This window comes from Rhamphochromis longiceps, linkage group LG16 (assembly GCF_057381845.1).
Source record: "Rhamphochromis longiceps isolate RC_006_pf linkage group LG16, R_longiceps_female_GT1.1, whole genome shotgun sequence".
NCBI classification, from domain to species: Eukaryota; Metazoa; Chordata; class Actinopteri; order Cichliformes; family Cichlidae; genus Rhamphochromis; species Rhamphochromis longiceps.
The window spans coordinates 26,236,303-26,258,652 of NC_140572.1; the positions used below are offsets into that span (position 1 = coordinate 26,236,303).

At 42.3% G+C, this 22,350-nt stretch overlaps 1 protein-coding gene and 1 long non-coding RNA gene across 3 annotated transcripts; both read right to left on the minus strand.

Moving 5' to 3' along the window:
- Positions 1–785: 785 nt before the first annotated feature.
- Positions 786–2,374, minus strand: LOC146651263 (uncharacterized). Its single transcript, XR_014907903.1, has 2 exons — positions 1,473–2,374; positions 786–1,074 (listed from the first exon to the last, which is right to left on the minus strand). It is a non-coding gene; the product is annotated as an uncharacterized LOC146651263 (long non-coding RNA).
- Positions 2,375–5,859: 3,485 nt separating this feature from the next.
- Positions 5,860–9,639, minus strand: LOC146651264 (paraneoplastic antigen Ma3 homolog). 2 transcript variants are annotated; one of them, XM_085384457.1, is made up of 2 exons: positions 9,328–9,639; positions 5,860–8,929 (listed from the first exon to the last, which is right to left on the minus strand). In XM_085384457.1, the coding sequence occupies exon 2, from the start codon at positions 8,163–8,165 to the stop codon at positions 6,447–6,449; it is 1,719 nt and encodes a 572-aa protein (XP_085240583.1). In that variant the 5' UTR covers positions 8,166–8,929; positions 9,328–9,639; the 3' UTR covers positions 5,860–6,446. The 2 variants fall into 2 exon arrangements, with proteins under 2 accessions (XP_085240583.1, XP_085240584.1); XM_085384458.1 differs by having other exon boundaries at positions 9,324–9,639.
- Positions 9,640–22,350: the final 12,711 nt, after the last annotated feature.

Below are 22,350 nucleotides of genomic sequence, written 5' to 3' on the forward strand. Positions count from 1 at the left end.
AGCAGCAACAGGTAGATATTTAAAAATGTCAAAAAATGGCACATCAAGATGATCACTGGGTGGCAGTGGGAGCAGACCAGAAAAAAAAGCTGCTGTCATCAGCACATTATTGATAGTTTCAGGTTATAATGGCTTTGCTTTAAACCTGCATGTTTATAATTGGATTTCACTAACCACTGCTGCAGTGAATGAGCAAGTGATTGTAAAGCATGAATGAAACAGCTGACACTGACCTGCAAAGGCAATGTGATGCTCTGCAGCCATTTTCATTCTCTGTCAGTAATTTCATAAGGTGAAATGTTTATTTTGTTGAGTTGTGCCGTGTGCTGCCGTGCAAAATCTTCCCTATTTTCCATTGTGAATTATTACATTTTAAACTTCCATTGGCAGTACTGTATTTAATGCAACTGCTAAGATATGTAACCTGGACGTGTGTCCCTCTATCTATAAAGAGATGATCTATACTGCTCGCCCAAGTGCAATGTCTACAATATCCGAATCTAGGTTTGGGAAGGAGATTGGCGGTAGCAACTCTGTAAGAGCAATGAGACTTCCAACCCACATAACACGCACGACCACAGGTTTATGAAACAAAGTTTGCTTTATATATTTCCTTTTGGATCAGTTCCCTTTGCTCATCCTCAATGTAGGGATACCTTCAAATGCAGTAACCATCTCAAATGCATCACAAAAATAATTGAAACAATCAAAATAGATGTAAGACAAGAAACACAATATTTCAACACCCCAAAGAAAAGGAAAAAGAAAATAAAATAGCATGTGAGTGTCCAGTTCCTTATGGTGTCAGTTTATTCAGTTACCCACTGTCCTGGGTTAAGAACTGAAAACGACCTGAATCTCAGGCGGAGAAAAAGTAGCAAAAGAAAATGATAAGGTATCTCTCAGGTGGGCTTCCTTTTGTTTTTTTTTCCTACCGCCCTCCTGGTACGGCAGGCATCAACGTGTCGGCGTCCTGACACAGAGAAGGCCTCCACAGCAGCAACAGTGTCTTAGACCCACGATACCAGCTCCTCACTTGGCACCCATGGAACTGTACCTCAAAAAAAAACCAGTCTGCACACAAAAATGCAGAATGTTAGATGTCCACATTCCTTAAATGTCCTTGTTCCTAATGTCCTTGGTTCTTTTGAAATATTAAAATAAATTTGCATCTTGTGACACATTAAAAGTAAACACACCGGTATTACTGTGCATCACCCGCAGTTACAGTAACAGCACAGCTATTGCACGTGAACTGCGCATAACCACTTAGCTGGCCGTGGCTGAACTAGCAGGCCCAAGAAAGTAAAAACATTAGACACTCATAATAAACAAAACTGTCACAACATTGCAATACTATGAAAACACATCTTAACATCATTAAACACATTTACTACTATTCTGACTGGTTAGTTATTTTTTCCAGTGCATTGAACTGCAATAGCGGTGCTAAGTGAGCTAGGCTAACTCACCAGAATAGTTCAAAAAAGTTCGAAGAAATACTCCGACTCCTTTCAGGTAGGTACCCGTCTGTGGTTCACCGCTAACGACAGCTCTCTCACAAATGTTAATTAAACCTCTTTCCTCTCTTTCAACTGGAAAAAACCGTGCTCCGCGGCAGCATGGAGTTTTTCCTTGCCGTCCTTTTTCCTCTACACCACACCTTCACGCGCACGGAGCTGCAGATGGTGCCTTCAGGGCAAGCCCGGAAATTAAACTATCAGACAAGGACTACGATGCATTCAAAGAACCCTGTACTTCTGATTGCTGTAAATCTTACCAGGGTTACATTCTCCCCCTCTAGACTGCATGAGTCCCAGCATGCATACCTGCCCCTACCGGTACAGACACATGTGAAATAGCAGCCCCTAAAGCCTGAAAGAATGAACTAATGGCCAAGGTTAAAGGCTCCCCCAGCTCATCGTAGGTGAGTTTCCGAGGCGGACGTCTCTCCCTAGTAGAACGCCGGACACTTGCGTTCTCGGACTCTTGACTCTCAGATACTACATTGTCAGTGTCTGCAACTACAGGGTCTGTGGTGATGAGATCTGTGTTCTCTTCATCAGGTGAGATTTGTGTCACATCAGGTTCAGGAATATCAATGACAATATGGTCCGGAGTCCTACAGTGTGAAGTAGGATGTGTAACTGAACCACTATTCTCAGAGCTAACATAAGGAGTTCCTGGTTGAAGCTCGTGAGTAGGTCTTTCAGGTAAGTGTGCGGAACTTTGGGGCACAAAAGAAGGGGTGTCTGGGTTTAATACCCTGGAAACTGGCTGAGGCTCATTGAAGCCTCCTTCCCTCTGCAGGAAAGGACCCTTCGTGATGATTTCTGGCATCCATGTATTAGGATACAGTTCATCTTCATCACTGTACGACTCATCCTCCTGACAATCAGTGTCCCCTTGCACGCCTTTTGTTGTTTTGCCCCTCAGTCTCATTTTCCTCGATGCGTCAGTGGAAGAACTTTGCTCTCTGATCTCAGTTACAGGTAGGAACCCGCACGGCAAAAGAAGGTCTCTATGCAACGTACGGTGTGGCCCCTCCCCTGTCTCAGGTTTGACTACATAAACAGGACTGTCGCTAATCCGTCTGACAACAACATGGATTTTCTGTTCCCACCGATCTGCCAGTTTGTGTTTCCCCCTGATATTCACGTTTCTCACTAAGACCCTATCCCCTTCTAAGAGTTCAGCTGCCCTGACCTCCCTGTCAAACCTAGCCTTGTTCTTCTCTCCTATCTTCTTGGCATTTTTAGCAGCTAATGAGTAGCTCTCCTGTAGGCGTTGGCGAAGGCCCTTGACATACTCTGAGTGGGTCTTGTGACTTGCCATATCAGGTTGGATTCCCAGGACAAGATCAATTGGCAGTCTGGGCTGCCTACCAAACATTAGTTCGTAAGGCGAATAGCCTGTTGTACTGTTTCTCGTGCAATTGTATGCGTGGACCAGAGGTTTGACAAAATCTCTCCAATGATATTTGTCTCTCTCTTCCAGGGTCCCTAGCATACCAAGGAGGGTCCGGTTAAATCGTTCCACTGGGTTTCCCCGGGGATGGTACGGGGTGGTACGAACTTTGTCTGCTCCAATCAGTGTGCAGAGTTCTCTGATCGTCTTAGACTCAAAGTCCCTGCCCTGGTCGCTGAGCAGACGACTGGGGAACCCGTAGTGAACAATAAAGTTCTCCCATAAAGCCTTCGCAACAGTTCTGGCTTTCTGATCCCTAGTCGGCACCGCCACAGCAAATTTTGTAAAGTGGTCGGTGATGACTAAAATGTTTCTCGTGTCTCTATCATCCGGCTCAAGGGATAGATAATCCATACAAAGAAGTTCAAGTGGATAAGTAGCAGAAATGTTTTCCAAAGGCGCGGCCCTCTGAGGCACAGCCTTCCGCCTGAAACAGCGTTCGCACTTTTTGCACTTCTCCTCGATGTCTCTGGCCATTCTCGGCCAGTAGAACCTGGCACGAGCAAGCTGAAGTGCACGCTCAGAACCGAGATGGCCAACATCATCATGCACTCCTTGCAGTGCCCTCTCTCTGAACTGTTCGGGTAAGACCAACTGATACACCAGTTCGCCTCGCTCAGACCACTTCCTGTACAGGACACCATCCCTGAGTTCAAGTTTTTTCCACTCCCTAAAAAGAAGTTTGACATCGGGATGTTCAAGGTTTGTCTCTCTGAAACTGGGTTTTACAGCTCTCCTCACAAAGGTGATGACACGTGAGAGAGACGGATCATTATTTTGAGCATTACACCAGTCAGAGTTAGCCATGGATGGTAAAGTGTCCTCATCGAAAACATCAGGCACTACAGAAGGGTCGACAACAAGAGACTCCGCAATGACAGGCTGCTCTGAATGAGGGTGACGTTCATCTTTAACCATCACAAGATGACGTTGACATAATGCAGAGAACACCTCATGATCCATGTCATCTCCTGCTTCCATGAACCGTTTTTTCATGTCCTCTATTCTCTCTCTTTCTTTAGTGAAAGCTTCATCCTCAAGAGGCGGACCTTGAGGCCGCCGGGATAACCCATCTGCATCGCGGTTGGCCTGCCCTGCTCTGTACTTGATGGTAAACTGGTAAGTAGAAAGAGCGGCTAACCAGCGATGACCAGCAGCATCTAACTTCGCAGATGTCAAGACGTATGTGAGGGGGTTGTTGTCGGTAAGCACAGTGAAACTTGACCCATAAAGGAAATCACTGAACTTTTCACAAACGGCCCACTTTAAGGCCAAGAATTCGAGTTTGTGCGTAGGGTAGTTTCTCTCGCTCTTGGAAAGACCTCGACTGGCATACGCGACAACTCTGAGCTTCCCCTCCTGCTCTTGATAGAGCGCTGCCCCCAATCCATCGCGACAAGCGTCAGTATGTACAACATATGGTAGTTGTGGATTCGCAAAAGCAAGGATGGGCGCAGACGTCAGTTTCTTGATCAGGGTTCTGAATGCACTCTCACACTCCGAAGTCCACTCCTCACCGAGCGGTGCATTAGGGCTCACAAGAGTCGTGAAGCGTTCCCTCTTGTACACTTTGCCCCTTTTCTTTGGTGGATAGTAGCCTGCTGTCAGGCTATTAAGAGGTTTGGCTATCTGGGAATATCCTTCGACAAACCGCCGATAATACCCAGCGAAGCCTAAGAAACATTTAAGCTCTTTCCTATTTGAAGGACGAGGCCAGTCTCTCAAGGCGGATATCTTGTCAGGGTCAGTATGAACTCCTCGTGCATCCACGACATGACCAAGATACTTTACTGACGTCTTAAAGAAGTGACATTTCTCCGGAGAAAGCTTTAGACCGAAATCTTTAAGACGGTTCAGCACCTTCATGAGTCGTGCTTCATGTTCTTCCAATGTGTCTGAAAAGACAATCAAGTCGTCCAGAAACACCAATACCTCATTGAGATGCAAGTCACCGACACACCTTTCCATAAGGCGCTGAAAAGTGCTTGGTGCGTTCGTGACACCCTGAGGCATGCGATTGAATTCAAAGAAGCCGAGGGGACACGTGAAAGCGGTTTTAGGCTTGTCTTCTTCGGCCATCTCAACCTGGTAATAACCAGATTTAAGGTCCATGACGGAGAACCATTTAGCACCGCTAAGGGCAGCAAAGGTCTCCTCAATGTTCGGAAGAGCGTATGCATCTCTGATGGTTCGAGCATTTAGCTTCCTGTAGTCGATGCATAACCTGATAGAACCATTCTTCTTCCGGACCAAGACCACTGGGGATGCAAAAGGGCTCTGTGACTCTTTAATGATTCCTGCATCAAGCAGTTCTTTAAGATGCTCCTTGACTGCCTCCCTGTCACTGGGATGAATAGGCCTTGGCCTCTCCTTAAAAGGAGTCTCGTCATGTAGCCTGATGTGATGTTTCACTGCAGTGGTGTGACCATATGACAGGTCATCCACAGCAAAGACTTCTGGAATAGATCTAAGCTTGGTGATGATACGATCTTTCCATTGTTCAGATATTGGTGAATCATCAAGATTGAACTCGAGGTTGTCACTGTCAGGCTTATTGTGATGAGAGTCACCTTTCACTGGTCCAAGTGATGTGACCTGCTGAGCTGCACATATTTGAGCAATGATGCATTTTGGCTGCAGCGTAACATCATGGTCACTAAGATTGCGCAGGACGACCGGGACCTTGCAGCTAGACTTAAATGGAATATCCATCAGAGCAGCTTCAAGGAACACGCCACCTGGCAACCTGTGATGTTCATTGGGTTCAAGCACAAATGTGGTCTGACTGTTCCTTTTCAACCTGACATCACCTGTGATGCAGCACTTTTGTTTTGCAGGGATGGTGATGGGGTTTCCACCATGTAACCTGACAGGATGAGCATAGTTGTTGAGGTCATGGATCTGGGCAATATGCTGGAAGATCACTGCAAAATCTCTAGAGAAGAGTCTGCAAACAACCTCTGGACCATCCTGTTCAAGTACTTGTTCATAAAGTCGTAATAACACATTGGTACCAATCAACAGGGGGGTCCTGCTGTTGAACTGACACTCTGGCACCACAAGTGCTAACACGACTAGCTCCTCTTTCCTGCCAGGAACAGACAGCGGGAAAGTGACACGCGCTTCTATGTAACCAAGATAGGGGACCTGCTGTCCACCTGCTCCTTCGATTTCAAGAAGGGCATGAATTGGATGTATAGGTAAGTGAGACAGATGGTTCTTATGGAAACACTCGGACACTGTTGTAACTTGTGAGCCGGTGTCCATTATGGACTCACACTGTACACCCTCAAGAAAGACAGAAGCCGCACAACGAGGACCTACAAGCCCTGCAGGTATAGATCGCTCTGTGCAACGGTAGGTTTCAGTCATTGTGTGGGTTATGACTTTCTTCTGTGTTCCAGCACCATCAACTGATCTGTTGGGACAGGGGTTATCATCAACTGCAGCTCCTGGACGTCCCACAACAGGAGCTGCTACTAGTTTAAAGTGAATGGGGAAGCAGCCTGCTGAGCTAAAAACTTATCCTGCCTCTCCCGGAGTTCTGCATTTTTCTTGCGAACCAGTGCGGGGTTGGGTTCATTGGAGCAGTGAGCAGCAATGTGGTTGTCTTCCCCACACTTAAAACAAAACCACGGCCTCGGCATTCCAGGCACCTTAAGGCCCCTCTTCATGTTACTACTACTGATTGCAAAGCAGTCGGTCTTTTCAGTACTCTCTCTCTGATTTTGTGCTAGTTTTTCAACTTGCTTTGTCAGTTCAGCTATCTTGTTCTCAATATCAGAGGTTTCATCTCGCTTTGCTTTTACCACTAGGGGAGGATTACTATCATGAGTGAGGCTCGGTGGCTTTTTGTTTAGCTTTTCCAACTGTTTAGTTAGCTCATTTACTTTCTTTTCAAGCTTTGATGTCTCATTCGGCTTTGAGTTAGGCAGTGGGACAGGCTCACAGTCATAAGAGGGCATATCAAAAACATGGTGGGCATACATGTTAGCTTTCGAAGCACCTAAATGCTTTTTCATCCTATCTAGCTTTGTGGAACGGCGGTCTTCCTCAGTTCTCAGCATGAGGAGGAATTCAGGAAATGTTGGTGGATTTCCCTTTTTGCACTCTAACTGTAAGCCGATGATGATGCTCTGATCCCAACAGCCCCTACAAAACTGTCTGAGCAAATGATCATTGGAATTTCCAGCTGAGGCTCCCCCTCTAGAAATTGCTCTTGTGAGGAGGCTATGGAGCCTGTTCAAGTATGTTGATGGCTTCTCTCCACTATCTTGGTTAGAGCCGAGAAATGCCGCAAACAACTCCTCTCCATCCTCCACAACACCAAAAGCAGAATCAAGTTGAGTGATGTAGACACTTGGTGGTGAAGAGATGCCAAGAGGCTTCACAACATCAGCTGCTGGACTCAGCAAGCTCTCAAGAATCCTTCTCACCTTGTGAGCATCATTCAAGGAAGGATCGTTAAGGAGAAGATCAACTTGGGTGTGCCATGTTTCGTAGTCCACCTCACCGTTTGGCCTTGGCATCCGCCCAGAGAAGGTGCGCAACCTTATTTGTGGGGATGGTGAAGTGGTGGACTCACTTCGGATGACATGCTCCACAATCACTCTCTGGATCTGGGGGGGGTTAAAAACATCCTCACTGATGTGGACTGGGCTCGTTGGTAAACTAGCAGATGCACTATAAACATGTGTGGGCTCTGCAGGCTCATTTTGATCATTATTAGGTGTGTTAGCATTTTGAGCTGCATAGGGCTGTGTAGCATTACTGTGTACGTCATGTGATGTGCCCTGGTTCCCATGCAGTTCCTCCTGAAGCACATTCAAGAAACCTTTCCTGCCACTGCCTGCGACAGACTTTAGTTCGTCCAGGTATCTGCAAGCTATCTCCCTCCCCACCACTTCCTGACAAACATCTCTAATGGTCCTCGCAAACCACATCACAGCTGGGTCCTTTGGACTTGGTACGGTACCCAAAGTAATGGGGTCGATTCTAGAGATAGACCTGTCAGATGCATACTGGACCAGGGCTCTACCCTCTGGTTGTCCTGATTCGTCAGGGATCCTCACTAATTTAGAAATATCTCCATTAACTTTGAACACAGCAGTTATTTCCTCATCTGTGTATTCTGGTCCTATACCTGTTACATACAGGGAGTTTTGACCATTAACCTCAAAACGATTGCAAATATCCATACCTGACTCAGTGGAACAAATCTCAAAAAATCTCAAACGTGCGTAGTGTGGGGTGGAAGATCAGAAAGCTACTATTAACCAATCTCCTGGCTGGCTCGCCACTTTTTATGTAACCTGGACGTGTGTCCCTCTATCTATAAAGAGATGATCTATACTGCTCGCCCAAGTGCAATGTCTACAATATCCGAATCTAGGTTTGGGAAGGAGATTGGCGGTAGCAACTCTGTAAGAGCAATGAGACTTCCAACCCACATAACACGCACGACCACAGGTTTATGAAACAAAGTTTGCTTTATATATTTCCTTTTGGATCAGTTCCCTTTGCTCATCCTCAATGTAGGGATACCTTCAAATGCAGTAACCATCTCAAATGCATCACAAAAATAATTGAAACAATCAAAATAGATGTAAGACAAGAAACACAATATTTCAACACCCCAAAGAAAAGGAAAAAGAAAATAAAATAGCATGTGAGTGTCCAGTTCCTTATGGTGTCAGTTTATTCAGTTACCCACTGTCCTGGGTTAAGAACTGAAAACGACCTGAATCTCAGGCGGAGAAAAAGTAGCAAAAGAAAATGATAAGGTATCTCTCAGGTGGGCTTCCTTTTGTTTTTTTTTCCTACCGCCCTCCTGGTACGGCAGGCATCAACGTGTCGGCGTCCTGACACAGAGAAGGCCTCCACAGCAGCAACAGTGTCTTAGACCCACGATACCAGCTCCTCACTTGGCACCCATGGAACTGTACCTCAAAAAAAAACCAGTCTGCACACAAAAATGCAGAATGGTAGATGTCCACATTCCTTAAATGTCCTTGTTCCTAATGTCCTTGGTTCTTTTGAAATATTAAAATAAATTTGCATCTTGTGACACATTAAAAGTAAACACACCGGTATTACTGTGCATCACCCGCAGTTACAGTAACAGCACAGCTATTGCACGTGAACTGCGCATAACCACTTAGCTGGCCGTGGCTGAACTAGCAGGCCCAAGAAAGTAAAAACATTAGACACTCATAATAAACAAAACTGTCACAACATTGCAATACTATGAAAACACATCTTAACATCATTAAACACATTTACTACTATTCTGACTGGTTAGTTATTTTTTCCAGTGCATTGAACTGCAATAGCGGTGCTAAGTGAGCTAGGCTAACTCACCAGAATAGTTCAAAAAAGTTCGAAGAAATACTCCGACTCCTTTCAGGTAGGTACCCGTCTGTGGTTCACCGCTAACGACAGCTCTCTCACAAATGTTAATTAAACCTCTTTCCTCTCTTTCAACTGGAAAAAACCGTGCTCCGCGGCAGCATGGAGTTTTTCCTTGCCGTCCTTTTTCCTCTACACCACACCTTCACGCGCACGGAGCTGCAGATGGTGCCTTCAGGGCAAGCCCGGAAATTAAACTATCAGACAAGGACTACGATGCATTCAAAGAACCCTGTACTTCTGATTGCTGTAAATCTTACCAGGGTTACAGATACATTTGAATTTAAGAGAGAGAAAAATCAGACATGAGAAGAAGATGGGAAAAAGCAAGAGATAAAGATCCTGGAAATGGCATTCCATCCCTTCTAAATCTCCTCTGCCTTCATTCTTAATCTCTTCATCTCTGTTACCCTTTATCTTTCCCCCATTTTTATCTATGACTCCTCCCCTCCTAGGCTTCAGGAGCATTACATTGTCCTTTAATGTTGTGAAAAAGAAAGAGGGTTGGAAGGATGAAAGAGAGAAGATGTTTTTAAGAAGATCAGATTAGACTGCTTCGTCTCACAGCAGATGCATATGCAGTGCCACACACACACACACACACACACACACACACACACACACACACACACACACACACACACACACACACACACACACACACACACACACACACATATACACAAAGCAAGAGAGAGAGTCAGCAAGAATGCATCTTGCCAGAAGTCATGAACAGAGCATCAGATGTGATGTGATTATTACTGGATTAGGATAAATCCAGCATGTGTGTATGCACATGCCCACACTGTACTTTGCATTAGCTGAAGTGTATGTGGATGTGTGCTGAACCATATATAAATGTCCGAAACCCTGTGGAAGACAGCATTAATCCCTCGAGTCAATTATACTGACCTTACTTTTTATCTTTCTTTACAAGCTCCTCATCCTTTCAACTCTTTATCATGCTCTCTGTCTCCACTAAACCTCTTTCCGTGTCCTTCTTCCAGTTCTTGGTCATTTTCTTGCATGTCTCCTAAATCCACTTCCCTCTCAATGGCTCTCCTGCATCGAATCTCGGGATCATTGTGCTCTATCTGCAAAATCCCCTGTCACATCTGATCATTCGAAACGGCGTATAACCGTATCCAGAATACCACAGAACGATGGTGGGCATTCGATAATGGTTTGAAGACTCTGCACTGAAACTTAAATGAAAGACATTTTTATATATTAACATACTTGTGTCGTGTTTTTCTTCCTCTCTTGGTCCCTCTGCTTCGTTCTCTGGTTCAAAGTCTGAGTATTGTCTGAAGGAACTCTGCCTGGAAGCTGGTTATTATCTTAAGCCCAAAGAAGTACAATAATAATAATTCTATTGAACTCAAGCTGAATTTGAGGATTTCTCCACATCAGCGATTCACTGTCAGTTGTGCATGCTCAGCTGTCTCTTGGGATCTTTGCTAAAATGCATCGAAAAATTGCAGAGGATTTAGTGGCAATGTTTTCAGCATTTTCTCACACTTTCAGTGGATTTAGGCCAAGTACGCTGAATTTGATGACTCTCATTAATGCAAACAGAAAAGCCTCCAGCCAAGAGACGTCATTGTTTTGCCAAAATGTGCCTCCACTAGTTTACACGGTGTGGTTTATATCACTTGTATTAGAATTTCTACACCTCATCAGTCTCTATATGTACTCTGTGGGACTGTTTGCTTCCTGTTTTGGCAGAGAGGTCATACAGAAACTGTGCAGTGTAAATGACTGTTGTTTGTGTGTGTGTGGTTGGCACTGATCACTTCACACTTCAGTGATGAAGCACAATTGTCTTCTCTCCAGCTGGTCAAAGATTAAAGAGTATCCCTTCCACCAAAACACACATCCACTGTGCCCACTGACAATTGACGCCCACTTAGTTCACACTTGGTCTTTGAATGCAGCTTGCAGAGGGAAGTCTTCATTATTTAGCTTCCAGGGAAGAGCTAAGGACAGAGCGGTAGAGACAGTCTGTGTTGATCAAAGGTCCTGCAGGCAGGATATTTAAACTGAATCAATGAAAATTTGATTTTGCAAGGTTGATCTACAAAGCAATGAGTCTTCATCTTAACTGCTTCTTTGTTGTATTTCTGCTGTAGGATGTCTTACAAAGGAACTGTCAGGTATAGAGCAAGGTTGCTTAAATAAGACTATGGGGCAGTTTGACAATTTCTTTCACTGTTTACGCATCTAGCCTCATCTGGTATTTTAGCACTGTTAGGACAAAGAATTTTAGAAACACCGCTAAGCTCCTGGAATGAATAGAAAGCAGTGGTGACATGTTTGTTTCTTGACTTGGTCATAGCAGTAAAAAAAAAAAAAAAAGGGTTTTTGTGATTTCATCCTTTCCCATCACCTTCACTTCCTCTTGCAGTGGATAATGCTTTTCTTCCTGCTCTAATATTTCACTATTTTCTTTGTGTCAACTTCTAATCTGTGTTTACTGCCACAATTACACCCTACTTATAACTGCTGCTACTTTCATTGGAAATTCTATTCTCATTTTACACTGCTGTTTTTCCTCCACTGAATTTTCAACAAGCAGCCACTCTCTGTTTCCTGTTTACTGCAGCACAGGCATGCCTAATGTATGAGAATAGTAAGGGTGATATGTGTTTACAATCCTGTTAGTAATGACTCCCATTGAGCAATGTGTGTGAATGTAAAGGTGGGGTACAGTAAGCTGGATGGATTCTGCCAATGCCTAGGCCACAATCTCCCCAGCCAATTACACCGATCAGGCATAACATTGACCACTGACAGGTGAAGTGAATAACACTGATTATTTCTTCTTTGTGGCACCTGTTAGTGGGCGGGATATATTAGGGAGCATGTGAACATTTTGCCCTCAAAGTTGGTGTGTTAGAAGCAGGAAAAATGTGCATGCATAGGGATTTGAGTGAGTTTGATAAAAGGCCAGATTGTGAAAGCTTGACAACAAGAGGATCTCCAGAACTGCAGCTCCTGTGGGGTGTTCCCAGTCTGCAGTGGTCCGTGTCTATAGTGGTCCAAAGAATGAACAGTGGTGAACCAGTGACAGGATCATGGATGATTGATGCACATGGGGAACGAAGGCTGGCCCGAATAGTCCAATCCAATAGACAAGCTACTGTAGCTCAGTAATGAAATGCTGGTTCTGACAGAAAGCTGTCAGAATACACAGTGCTTCACAGTTTGCCGTGTATAGGGCTGCATATCTGCAGAACAGTCAGAGTACCCATGCTGACCCCTGCCCAATACCGAAAGCAGCAACTCAAAGAAGGTGGGTTCTTCTGATTAATTACATTTTCTGTTACATTATGTGGAAAACCCGGTTACCTGGGGAACACCTGGAACCAGAGTGCCAGGGAAGACAGCAAACCAGCAGAGGCAGTCTGATGCATTGGGCAACGTTCTGCTGGGTAAACTTGGGTCCTGCCATCCATGTGGATGTTACTTTGACATGTGCCAGCTAACTAAGAATTTTTGCAGACTATATACACTGTTTCATGGAAGCGGAATGATAGCTGTGGCCTCTTTCAACAGGATAATCCTATCGAGCATCTGTTGACTGTGCTGGACAAACAAGTCTGATCAACTGAGGCCCCACCTCGTAACTTTCAGGACTTGAAGGCTCTGTTGCTAACCTTTTTGCACCAGATACCACAGCACACCTTTGGGGGTCTAGTGGAGTCCATTCCTTGACGGTCAGAGGATTAACACACTATTAGGCAGGTGGTCATAATGCTATACCTGATCAGTGAATATTCACTTTTACACCAATAGTTGTTTTGAGTACACACATGTGATAGCAGTAAGTAAATTTTATTTATAAAAACCTGTAGTCCCAAGGCACTGTACAATCAGGATAAAAATGCAATGAATAATCATAGTTATTGAAAAATAAAAAATATAGTTAATGGCAATACAAAAGTCAGTTAAAACATTGAATGAAATAAAATAAAATAAAAACTCAAACACTTCCTATCAATAAGAATCTCAATAGAAAGCTGAGTCCACAGACTCAGCTGAATGAAGTTGAAGTGGAAGATTGAAAGTCGGTGCCACAGACTGAAAGGCTCTGTCCCCGCTAGTCCTCAGTCTTGTACAAGGATCAAACAACAAATTTCAAACCTGGACTGAACACAAGAAGCAACAGTGTGTTTAATAAGAAGCTGAGATAAATACTCTAGAGCTTGTCCTTTTAGTGTTCTGTGTGCAATTTGTCTAATATTGGCGAGCTCATGCAAATTGTAGGCTCAGTTTGTAGCCACTGCATGCCACACATTGCATGCCAGGAGTGGAATACAGTGTGGTTTTGTGCTGCTGTTGTCCATCTGTGTTCAGAGATGCTCTTCTGCATACCTTGGTTGTAATGAGTAGTTATTTGAGTTACTGCTGCATTCCTCTCAGCTAAAAGCAGTCTGGGCATTCTCCTCTCACCTCTGACATCAACAAGGTATTTTCACTCGGACTACTGGAAAATTCCAGTATCATCAATTTCAGAAAGATGCCATGTTCAAAGCGTCATAAATCATTTGCCATCTCCATCCTTATGCTCCAATTGAACTTCAGCAGGTCATCTTGACCATAAGTACACGCCTAAAAGCACTGAGTTGCTGCCATGTGATTGGATGATTGGATATTTGAGTTAATGAGCAGTTCGAAATCTGTAACTAGTGAAGTGGTCAGTGAGTATAAAAGGAACAATATAGGCATAAAGTTGAAATTTTACTATTTTCAAGTGTTTTACGATATATTTAGCAAAAGCTGTAAATAGTAAAAATGGATACATTTAAAAAATGGAATTCAAGAAAAAAGTTCAAGTTCGCCTTGTTTCCATTCTTCCATTTCAGTTCGTTCAATCTTGTTGTTGTACACTGCAGATGATGTCAAAAATTATTTATCTGTAGCTTACAGCAAAAATAAATTGTTCATCACAACTAAAAAGAGTGGTAACACGTGCAGTAAGCCAAAACAACAGCACTTTAAATTGCAACCCTTTTAACTCCTTTATTTATGAAGCTCCTCGCAGGCAGTGCACTTTGGGAGTTTTAATCTTCATCATGACTGCTTTCTATGTCATGCAGTGCCAGTGCGCTGTCATCTGTTGCACAGACGCTTGTTCTTGTTCTCACAAAACTGTCTGTTGTCTTCTGAGTATATTTAGGTGTGTTAATGAGGCCACCTTCCTGTGTTATTGGCCAGTAAGCTAAACTACAGGTTAACAGCTTTTATTGGGCTTTTACCATAGTGCTTAGGTGTCTGTGCGTGTCTGGAGCCAAGGACAGGTTCCCTGCGGCGTCAGACTCCTCATTAACCTTCACTTCATCCTTCTGTTCCTGTCTTTCCTCTCTGTGTCGAATCCAACATTCCCGAGTACCTGTGCCTCTCACTTCTCTGCAAGCGCCAGCATCCACATCAAAGAATATCCTACGTGGGAATTTACTCGTTCATTAAAGATTTCTGTCTGTTACACATTGCTTTTTTTCTCCCCAGCCGTTTAATCCCTACTCAAATACATTTTCCCATTAAAAAAAAACAAACGGTTTCACATGTGTTTACCAGGTTTAGTCTGAATAAAATTTAATTTTTACACACCTCTCAAATGATGTATACTTTGACAAACATAGAGTAAGCCCGTGAAAGAAAAGACTGTCGATATTAAGGCAAACAGCCTTACTTAGCTGCTAAATGAAAGCAAGTATAAAGCCTCATATAAAGCCACAAAATGTTAGATTTATGAAACTTTTGATCTTGAAATAATACTGTCTTTGACAGGTCACATATAAAAACCAGATATTGAGCATCCATGTTTGAGTCCAGCTTTAGAAAAAAACTAAATAAAAAAACAATGCTGTTCTGATTTTTGGAAAAGTGTTATTTCCTCTCCAGTGCAGTGTTACCATAGTAAAAAACACATTTCTGATGTGTTTTCACTCCATCAGTTTTGCTGTACAGAACATCCCCTCAAGCTGAGTGGAGTTTAAGTGTGAGCAAGATTGCCACTATTGTGACAAGAGTAGCATCTTTACTGTCTTTTATGGCTGTCTCTCTCTGTCCTTCTGTTCCTCACACGCTCTATTTCTCTTTCCTTTTACCCCACCTCGCCCTCACCCCCCTTCTCTCTCTCTTTCACTGCTTCTCCCTCAGTCTCGCTCTTCCTGCCGCTGTCAGATGGGAATGACAACCATCTGCAGCCCTCCTGCCCCCTGACATCTGGAGATGGGCTGAGAAACCGCGACAGCAGCACACAGACACGTGCCTGTGCGCACACACACTGTCCTAATGCTAGTAAAAATGTTTCTCCAGAAAGGAAACGAGACAAGGAACGGGGTATGGGGTGGGGCAGAGGTGAAGAAGGAGAGAGCAGAGTGGAGCTCAGAGATATGGCTGACGTCTAATGGCATTAACATATCATGCTGTCATTATTCAGAACAGATTTTATTCCTCTCAGGTAGACAGTAATGTGAGTTATTGTGGGAGAGAAAAAAGTGAAGGTGCATTAATGAGGACTCTATGCCTATATCTCCTCAGGGTGTCACTTTCAGAACTATTTCTGTCAAACAGGCTGTCATATTATTTATTTATCTATTTATGATTACATGTTCCATATCCAGAATTATGTATTGGTTTAAGGGTAGTGCAAAAAACGGTGAAAATAAGAAAAACAACAACATTATTCTAAAGAGATATATGAGCAGTTTAAAGGTGAACGTGATTTCAATCCTCCCTGTCGTCTGCACCTTATGTCGTCTGCACCTTTATACTTTAATGATTAGGGGTGCTGCCATCAGTGCAGTCCTCACATGCTCGTCTCCGGATTCTTCCAGTACAAAAGTTTATTTTCCATTTTCAGAGCCAAATTCTGCTGCATTATGTGACGCGTGGCTGCAAATACATATATGCAAAGCAATTACTCCTGTGCACACTTACAGTCTGAATTTATTGTGTATATCTGAGTTCATCTTGTTCAGATTTAAGACAGCATTTTCTGCCTTATCAAGCAGAAAATTTCCACCCTATTGCATGCAGTTTCTTTTAAGCCCTCATACATATTTATAAATTGAACCTTAAATAGCTGATTTTCGGACCACTTGAAGGGAGTGAAAACATCTGTGAGCAGCTCACTGACATTTTTCTACAAGAGTTGGAATATTGTTTGCAACTGTAGTATTCGTTTGCAATTGTGTGTTTGACTAAGTGGTGAATAAAGGTTTAGCGTTCGCTTTAAGCGTTGTTTTTAATCGCTATCGGCCACTGAGGGGAAATATCTGCCGTTTAGCTGCTAAACGCTCCACTTTGCTCACCAGCTAGCCGCAAGCCGTGTCCATCTGCTGTTTGGCAGTGGGAAGGTAGTGTGGGGTCTTGGTGGAAACAGCTGCCTGCTCCAGCTGGATACACCGCTGATGAGAGAGAACTAAAACAGTAAATGCTGCTGGCAGGAAAACTAAAACAATGAGTTTGAAGATGCTATGCTCCATAAAGCTGAGTGGAACTGCAGAGTTGAATAATTAGCTTTGGGTTTATCACCCAAAGTGCCCATTTTCACACACACATACAGTGCCGAGTCATTTGATCTATAATATTGATTACAACAGCTTTAATATTTTTCAACTGGCTCTAAACAAATTAACAAAAAGTGCATTATAGAACAACAATATGTCACAGTAGACATGCCTATGCACTGATGAGCCAAAGTGCTGTGATCGCTTTCAGATGCAATAATTCAGAAGATTATCTTGTATTAATGCCATGTGATGGTCCTGGTATATCTAAATCTCATCGTATTGCATGCATTTACCATCTTTGGCCCAAAATCTCAGCTGTAGCAAAGTTTGTGATGAGTACTGACCTTGTGCCAAGACAGGAGAGACCCTTAACTGGCGACTGGACGATGTGGAACGAGCTGGAACCAAGTGCTGAAATTGAGGCTTAATTCTACTTTCCAGGTTTGCGAGTCTGCTAAGGTCCACTTAGGTCTGAAAGATAAAAATATCATCATCAGATGGTGACCGTGAGGGTCTGTGTGGACATCTGTGCGTCTGTTTGGTTTTCTGACTGTGGGAATTTGTTCCCCGAGAATTTACATTAGGATGCAAAACCTGTACACGTACGCCAGGCAGTGGATATAAATAAGACGTCAAAGAAGAATACCAGGAATGACTACTTGGATTTCTTGATTCCAGCTTTTAGTGACAAAATATAAGCAAGGCTTCAGGCTGACTCTCAAACAGCAAAAATCACAGTTGTTTTTGTTTTGTTTTTTTTAAAAATGGCCACTTGAGGCTACCTTCAAAATTTATTAAATCCTATAAACAAGAAACACTTGCCACCCCCATGTAACACTTATGGAAACCCATGCCATTAAGCTCCCAGCACACATATAGCTTTATACTCAGGATGTTTTAAAATTCTGCAATTACTGAGTTAGCGGAGCGCTGCTCGCTTTCACACAGTTTGTGCCTCAATACTCAGTAACCCCGCTCTCTATCTTTATGTCATCTGCCACTGTATGCCTGAGTTGGTTTCTAAACGCTTCCACTTTACAATAATAACACTTACAGCTGATCCCAGAATAACTAGGAGGGCAGAAATTTCATGAACTGACTTGTTGTAATGGTGGCATTCTTTCACAAATGTTTGTAAAGGCAGACTGCATGGCTAAGTGCTTGATTTTATACACCAGTGGCAATGTGATTGAAAACATCTCAATTCAAAGATTAAGAAGTGTGGCCTTATTTTTTTGTCCATATAGTTTAGAAAAGACAGAAACATCTGCACTGGATGGTGAAGTCCTGTAAAGCTTCTAGTGGAATATTTTTGTCATTTCTGTCTTTATGATATGAAATTGCATGTGATGAGAGACGGGGTGGACCTGAGGAAGCAACTCATGAGTCACAGGGACCTGCCTTAAATCATACACTGCTTTATTGTCCTTTTTGACACGACCAGGGACCATTTTATTGCATTTAATATGACTCGAAACCACAGACTGTATGTAAAAAATGGACATGGCCATAATATCACCCATTGGGTTCCAGTTTCCAAACTTTAAAGCGCTGAATATATCATTACGGCTGCTGCCATGCTGGAGTTGATTTTTGGACACAGGAGTTACCATATTTGGACTAAAGTGTCTAATTGATCAGCTAACACTAATAAGCTTTTTTTTAGCAAGCTGTAACAGTTAGTAACAGTAATGACATGTTACAATTTCACTCACCAAAACTCAAAGCTCAAACGTCTTCGATTGCACTACAAAAAAAAAACACATGTTATTTGTCTGATAATTACAATAAAACACTCCAACCAGGCATGAACAGCACAAACACAATCCTCAGACTCAATTCAGTGACTCAGCAGCCTAACAGACACTAATCATCTGCAGCTCTCTCTGGCAGGAGACTAATCAATCAAACAGCCATGCCTCTAATTTTAGCCCTTAGCAGAACAAATATTCCCCCTCTGGACAATTGTATGGATAGTTGTTTTTTGTTTCTTTGGATAGTTTTAAGTAGATAAGTAAAATATGCATTTTAGGACTGTTTTGATTTACAGGTGGATGGTAGGCATCTGTAACAAATAGCTGACTCACTTCTGCTAACTGGAGTCACTAAACTGGACCTCTCTGCAGTGTTTGTGGCGACGATGCCTAATGGTTGGCTCTAATTAGCACCAAATTAGCAAGCAGCTGTGACTGTGTGCATACAGCCTGTGAATCCACCTCACTCAGCATATATATATATTTTCTACGGGTATTTAGAAAGCACATATCCTTATATACCACAATGACTCTGAGTAAGGATGAAGCATGAAAATCAACAGCAACATTGGTAACTTTTTTACTCTGTAAGTCACTTTCCAGCCTTGAACTTAGTCTGAGCACAGTGCCCGCCAGTATGATAGATGGCCAACTTAGTGCCTGAACTAATTAAGAACACAAGCTCTTGAAGTGGTATGAAGGATAGAGTCGTCCAGAGAGTTTAATCAGCGTCTTTCATCTCAGTCATTCTTATAGCTAATTCAAAGGACAAGCTCTTGTAGGAGATGAAGGATCATATCTCTACTAGAACAAAATTAAACCGAAGTCTCCATCCTCCTTAATGTAAAAAACGCCCTAGCTAAGGTTGAAGTGAAGCAGTTGTTTACAAACCCTCAATGTGCAGTAAGAGAAAAAGGTCAAATCATCTTTACGTGTCTGCTTCAAAGATAGTTTAATTAAGACAATCGATATACAAAAAAACAACAACAACAACAAAAAAGATTATAAAGAGCATGGTTTTAATCATTATGTCTCGTCCAGACAGAAACTGTGCAGCTGTTCAGGAAAAAATAATATCAAACAGCAATCGTCTGAGTTTCATTTTTTTCAGTTTTGGGCTGAAGAGTCATTCAGTACCACTGAACTGAAAGCTGTTCTATCGTATTCAGGATTCAGCTGTGTTGAGCCTTCGTTTAGTTTAATTCATTACTCTGTTCGTTTGAAACCATTTGATGAGCTGCTATACCCATCAGTGCTTTCTTTTGCTAATTAGCAAACATGCTACAGCCCAAATGTTTATTTCTTTTTTTCATTGCAGTGACACTTTTTTGTCTGTAACCAGGATCACTATGTCTCTCCACTGGCAGCCTGTATTGCTTGCTGGGTAAGAGGATGGAGGTTGAGAGGGGGTGATGTGTATAATTACAGGATTACAAAGGATTTAATTAAAGGCGTGAAAAGGTGGCCTCAATGTGAAACTACACAATGTTTTCGAAATTATGGCGACATGATCGGAGCTGAGTAGACGAGAGAGTTGGAGTGAATGATGAGAGTGGAGCAAAGGTAATGAGATAGGTGAGAACACCAAGGTGTAATCAATGAGGTCTGAAAACAGTCAAATAGGAGCCAACGTGCTCCACAGTTGTGACGAGCAAGTTGCTTAAAGTTAGTGGTGAAGTGGTTAATGAATAATATTTCTGGATGCTACTGCTGAGAATGCAGCATAGAGACCAATCCATGAAGCAGAACAGAGCCTGGTGTCCTGACATTACATGAGAATAAACGTCTAATCTTCAAGTCGTAGCAAAACTCTTTTTTTTTTGCTTTTCAGGTGTGATTTTATAACATTTTTAAGCTATTCCACAATATCACAGTGGTTGTTACTCAGCGTGGCATCTCATTTTGTTGTTGCAGGATAATCAGTACAGTGTAGTGAATGCAGGCATATATTATGTTATATATTATTATATAAATCTAATCAGAAGGGATGCATTTGTGTGATGCTCAGAAATGAGTTGAATTAATGTTTTCAAGATGTTTCAGAGGAAGACGAGACCTTGTAACGTTAGGGAATTTTAATTTGTGTGTGAAGGTTCAATGCAAATGTGTTCCACTGAGATAATTACAGATTTGGTGTTTGATCTGCAGTACGGCTAATGTGCTTGCTCGGGTACATTAGTGTATGCTTATCCAGAAGGTCTATGTGTGAGGAAAAAAAGAAAAGAATGTCTCGAGAGTGAGAGAAAAGCATTTCTGCGTGTGCGTGTTTGAGTGAGTGTTATGACAGTTCTTGCTTTTTGTTGTGCATATCATTTTCAGTCTGCAATCTGACACTAATGTCCCTGAAGTGCTTGATTAATCTTGTGTTGTATCGCTAGTTATTTATGATGTTTTGTTTTCTCGTGGTCTGTCACTGTCTCATATATAACTCGTGAGCTATTATTTTTTGGAGATCAGTAGGCTGTCATTTTTGGCACTCTTTGAGTAAACTAATTAAATTACTATACAGTTTCTTTCAGATGTAAGGCAGGTGTTTGCCTAAAATGATATTAATGCTTCAGAGCGGGCTGGACAAATTAAAATGTATGACTATTACCAATCATTTAATTAACATGCCTTATATCCAGACGCTAGAATTTCAGGGAAACACACTTTTCTGTATTTTTAAACTGGCCTTGAGAAATAGTTCTCCATGCTTTCTGAAGATCTTTTGTCCTTTTTCACCCATTTTCAGTCCAGTCCTTGATGTGACTTGTTAAGTGTCTTAACAAAGAAAAATTCCACACATTACAGTCAACATAGCATAGAGAAATTTTTAAATCATATCTTTGTTATTAGCAGCCTCTCACAAAACATGACAAACATAATTTTCTCCATTTCTGTAGGTGAAATTATGAAAAATGCTTTATATTAACACAGTTTGACAGGCATAACACGGTATTTTTTGCACTATAGGGGATTTCCAAAGAGCCAAAACCCTGACATATTTCAGCCTGGACTACAGCACAGACACCTGGAAGAAAAGTACCAGGCTTAAAAAGCCATGTACAGCAGATTAACCTATATGAAAGTCATGTCTTTGACTATGATCCCTAACAAAGTGCATACCTGGACAAGTAAGAGTACACTCCACCTTGAGAGAAAAATGCACTATGGATCACTGTCAGTCATGGATTGACCACCGCAGAGCCCGGAGCTGAAATTTATTGAAAAAGCGTGGGATCATCTTGACAGAGGAATGGAACTAAAGGCAGCCAACATCCAAAAAAGAGCTTTAAATGTCCTTTAAGAAACCTGGAGAACTATTCCTAAAGATTACTTAAAGAAATTCCTAGAAAGCTTACCGTAGAGAGTTCAGGTTTTGTTAAAGTATAAATAATATCATATTAAATATTGACTTTTAAGCTCGTTACTCTGTTTTGACCTTATTTACTGCATGTTCATTTATGTTTGCAAATTTCAATCAATCTTTGCACCCGTGTACCATTTTCCTAGCAAACACTGAAACATTGAACATTGAAAAATGAGAGGTGGTTTAAGACTTTTGCACAGCATTTTATTTTTGTAAATATATAGATAGAAGCTATTGTTTTAGTAAGAATGTCCTCACACCAGAAGCCGTATGTCAGCAAACATCTGGTGGTAATGGTCATCACAGAGAAGCACAAAGAACAGATTTTCTTTTATAGCATCAATTT

What these genes read in the sequence shown, in the direction of transcription:
- LOC146651264 (XM_085384457.1), bottom strand. Translation starts at nt 8,165, where the DNA reads ATGGATATTTGCAATCGTTTTGAGGTTAATGGTCAAAACTCCCTGTAT.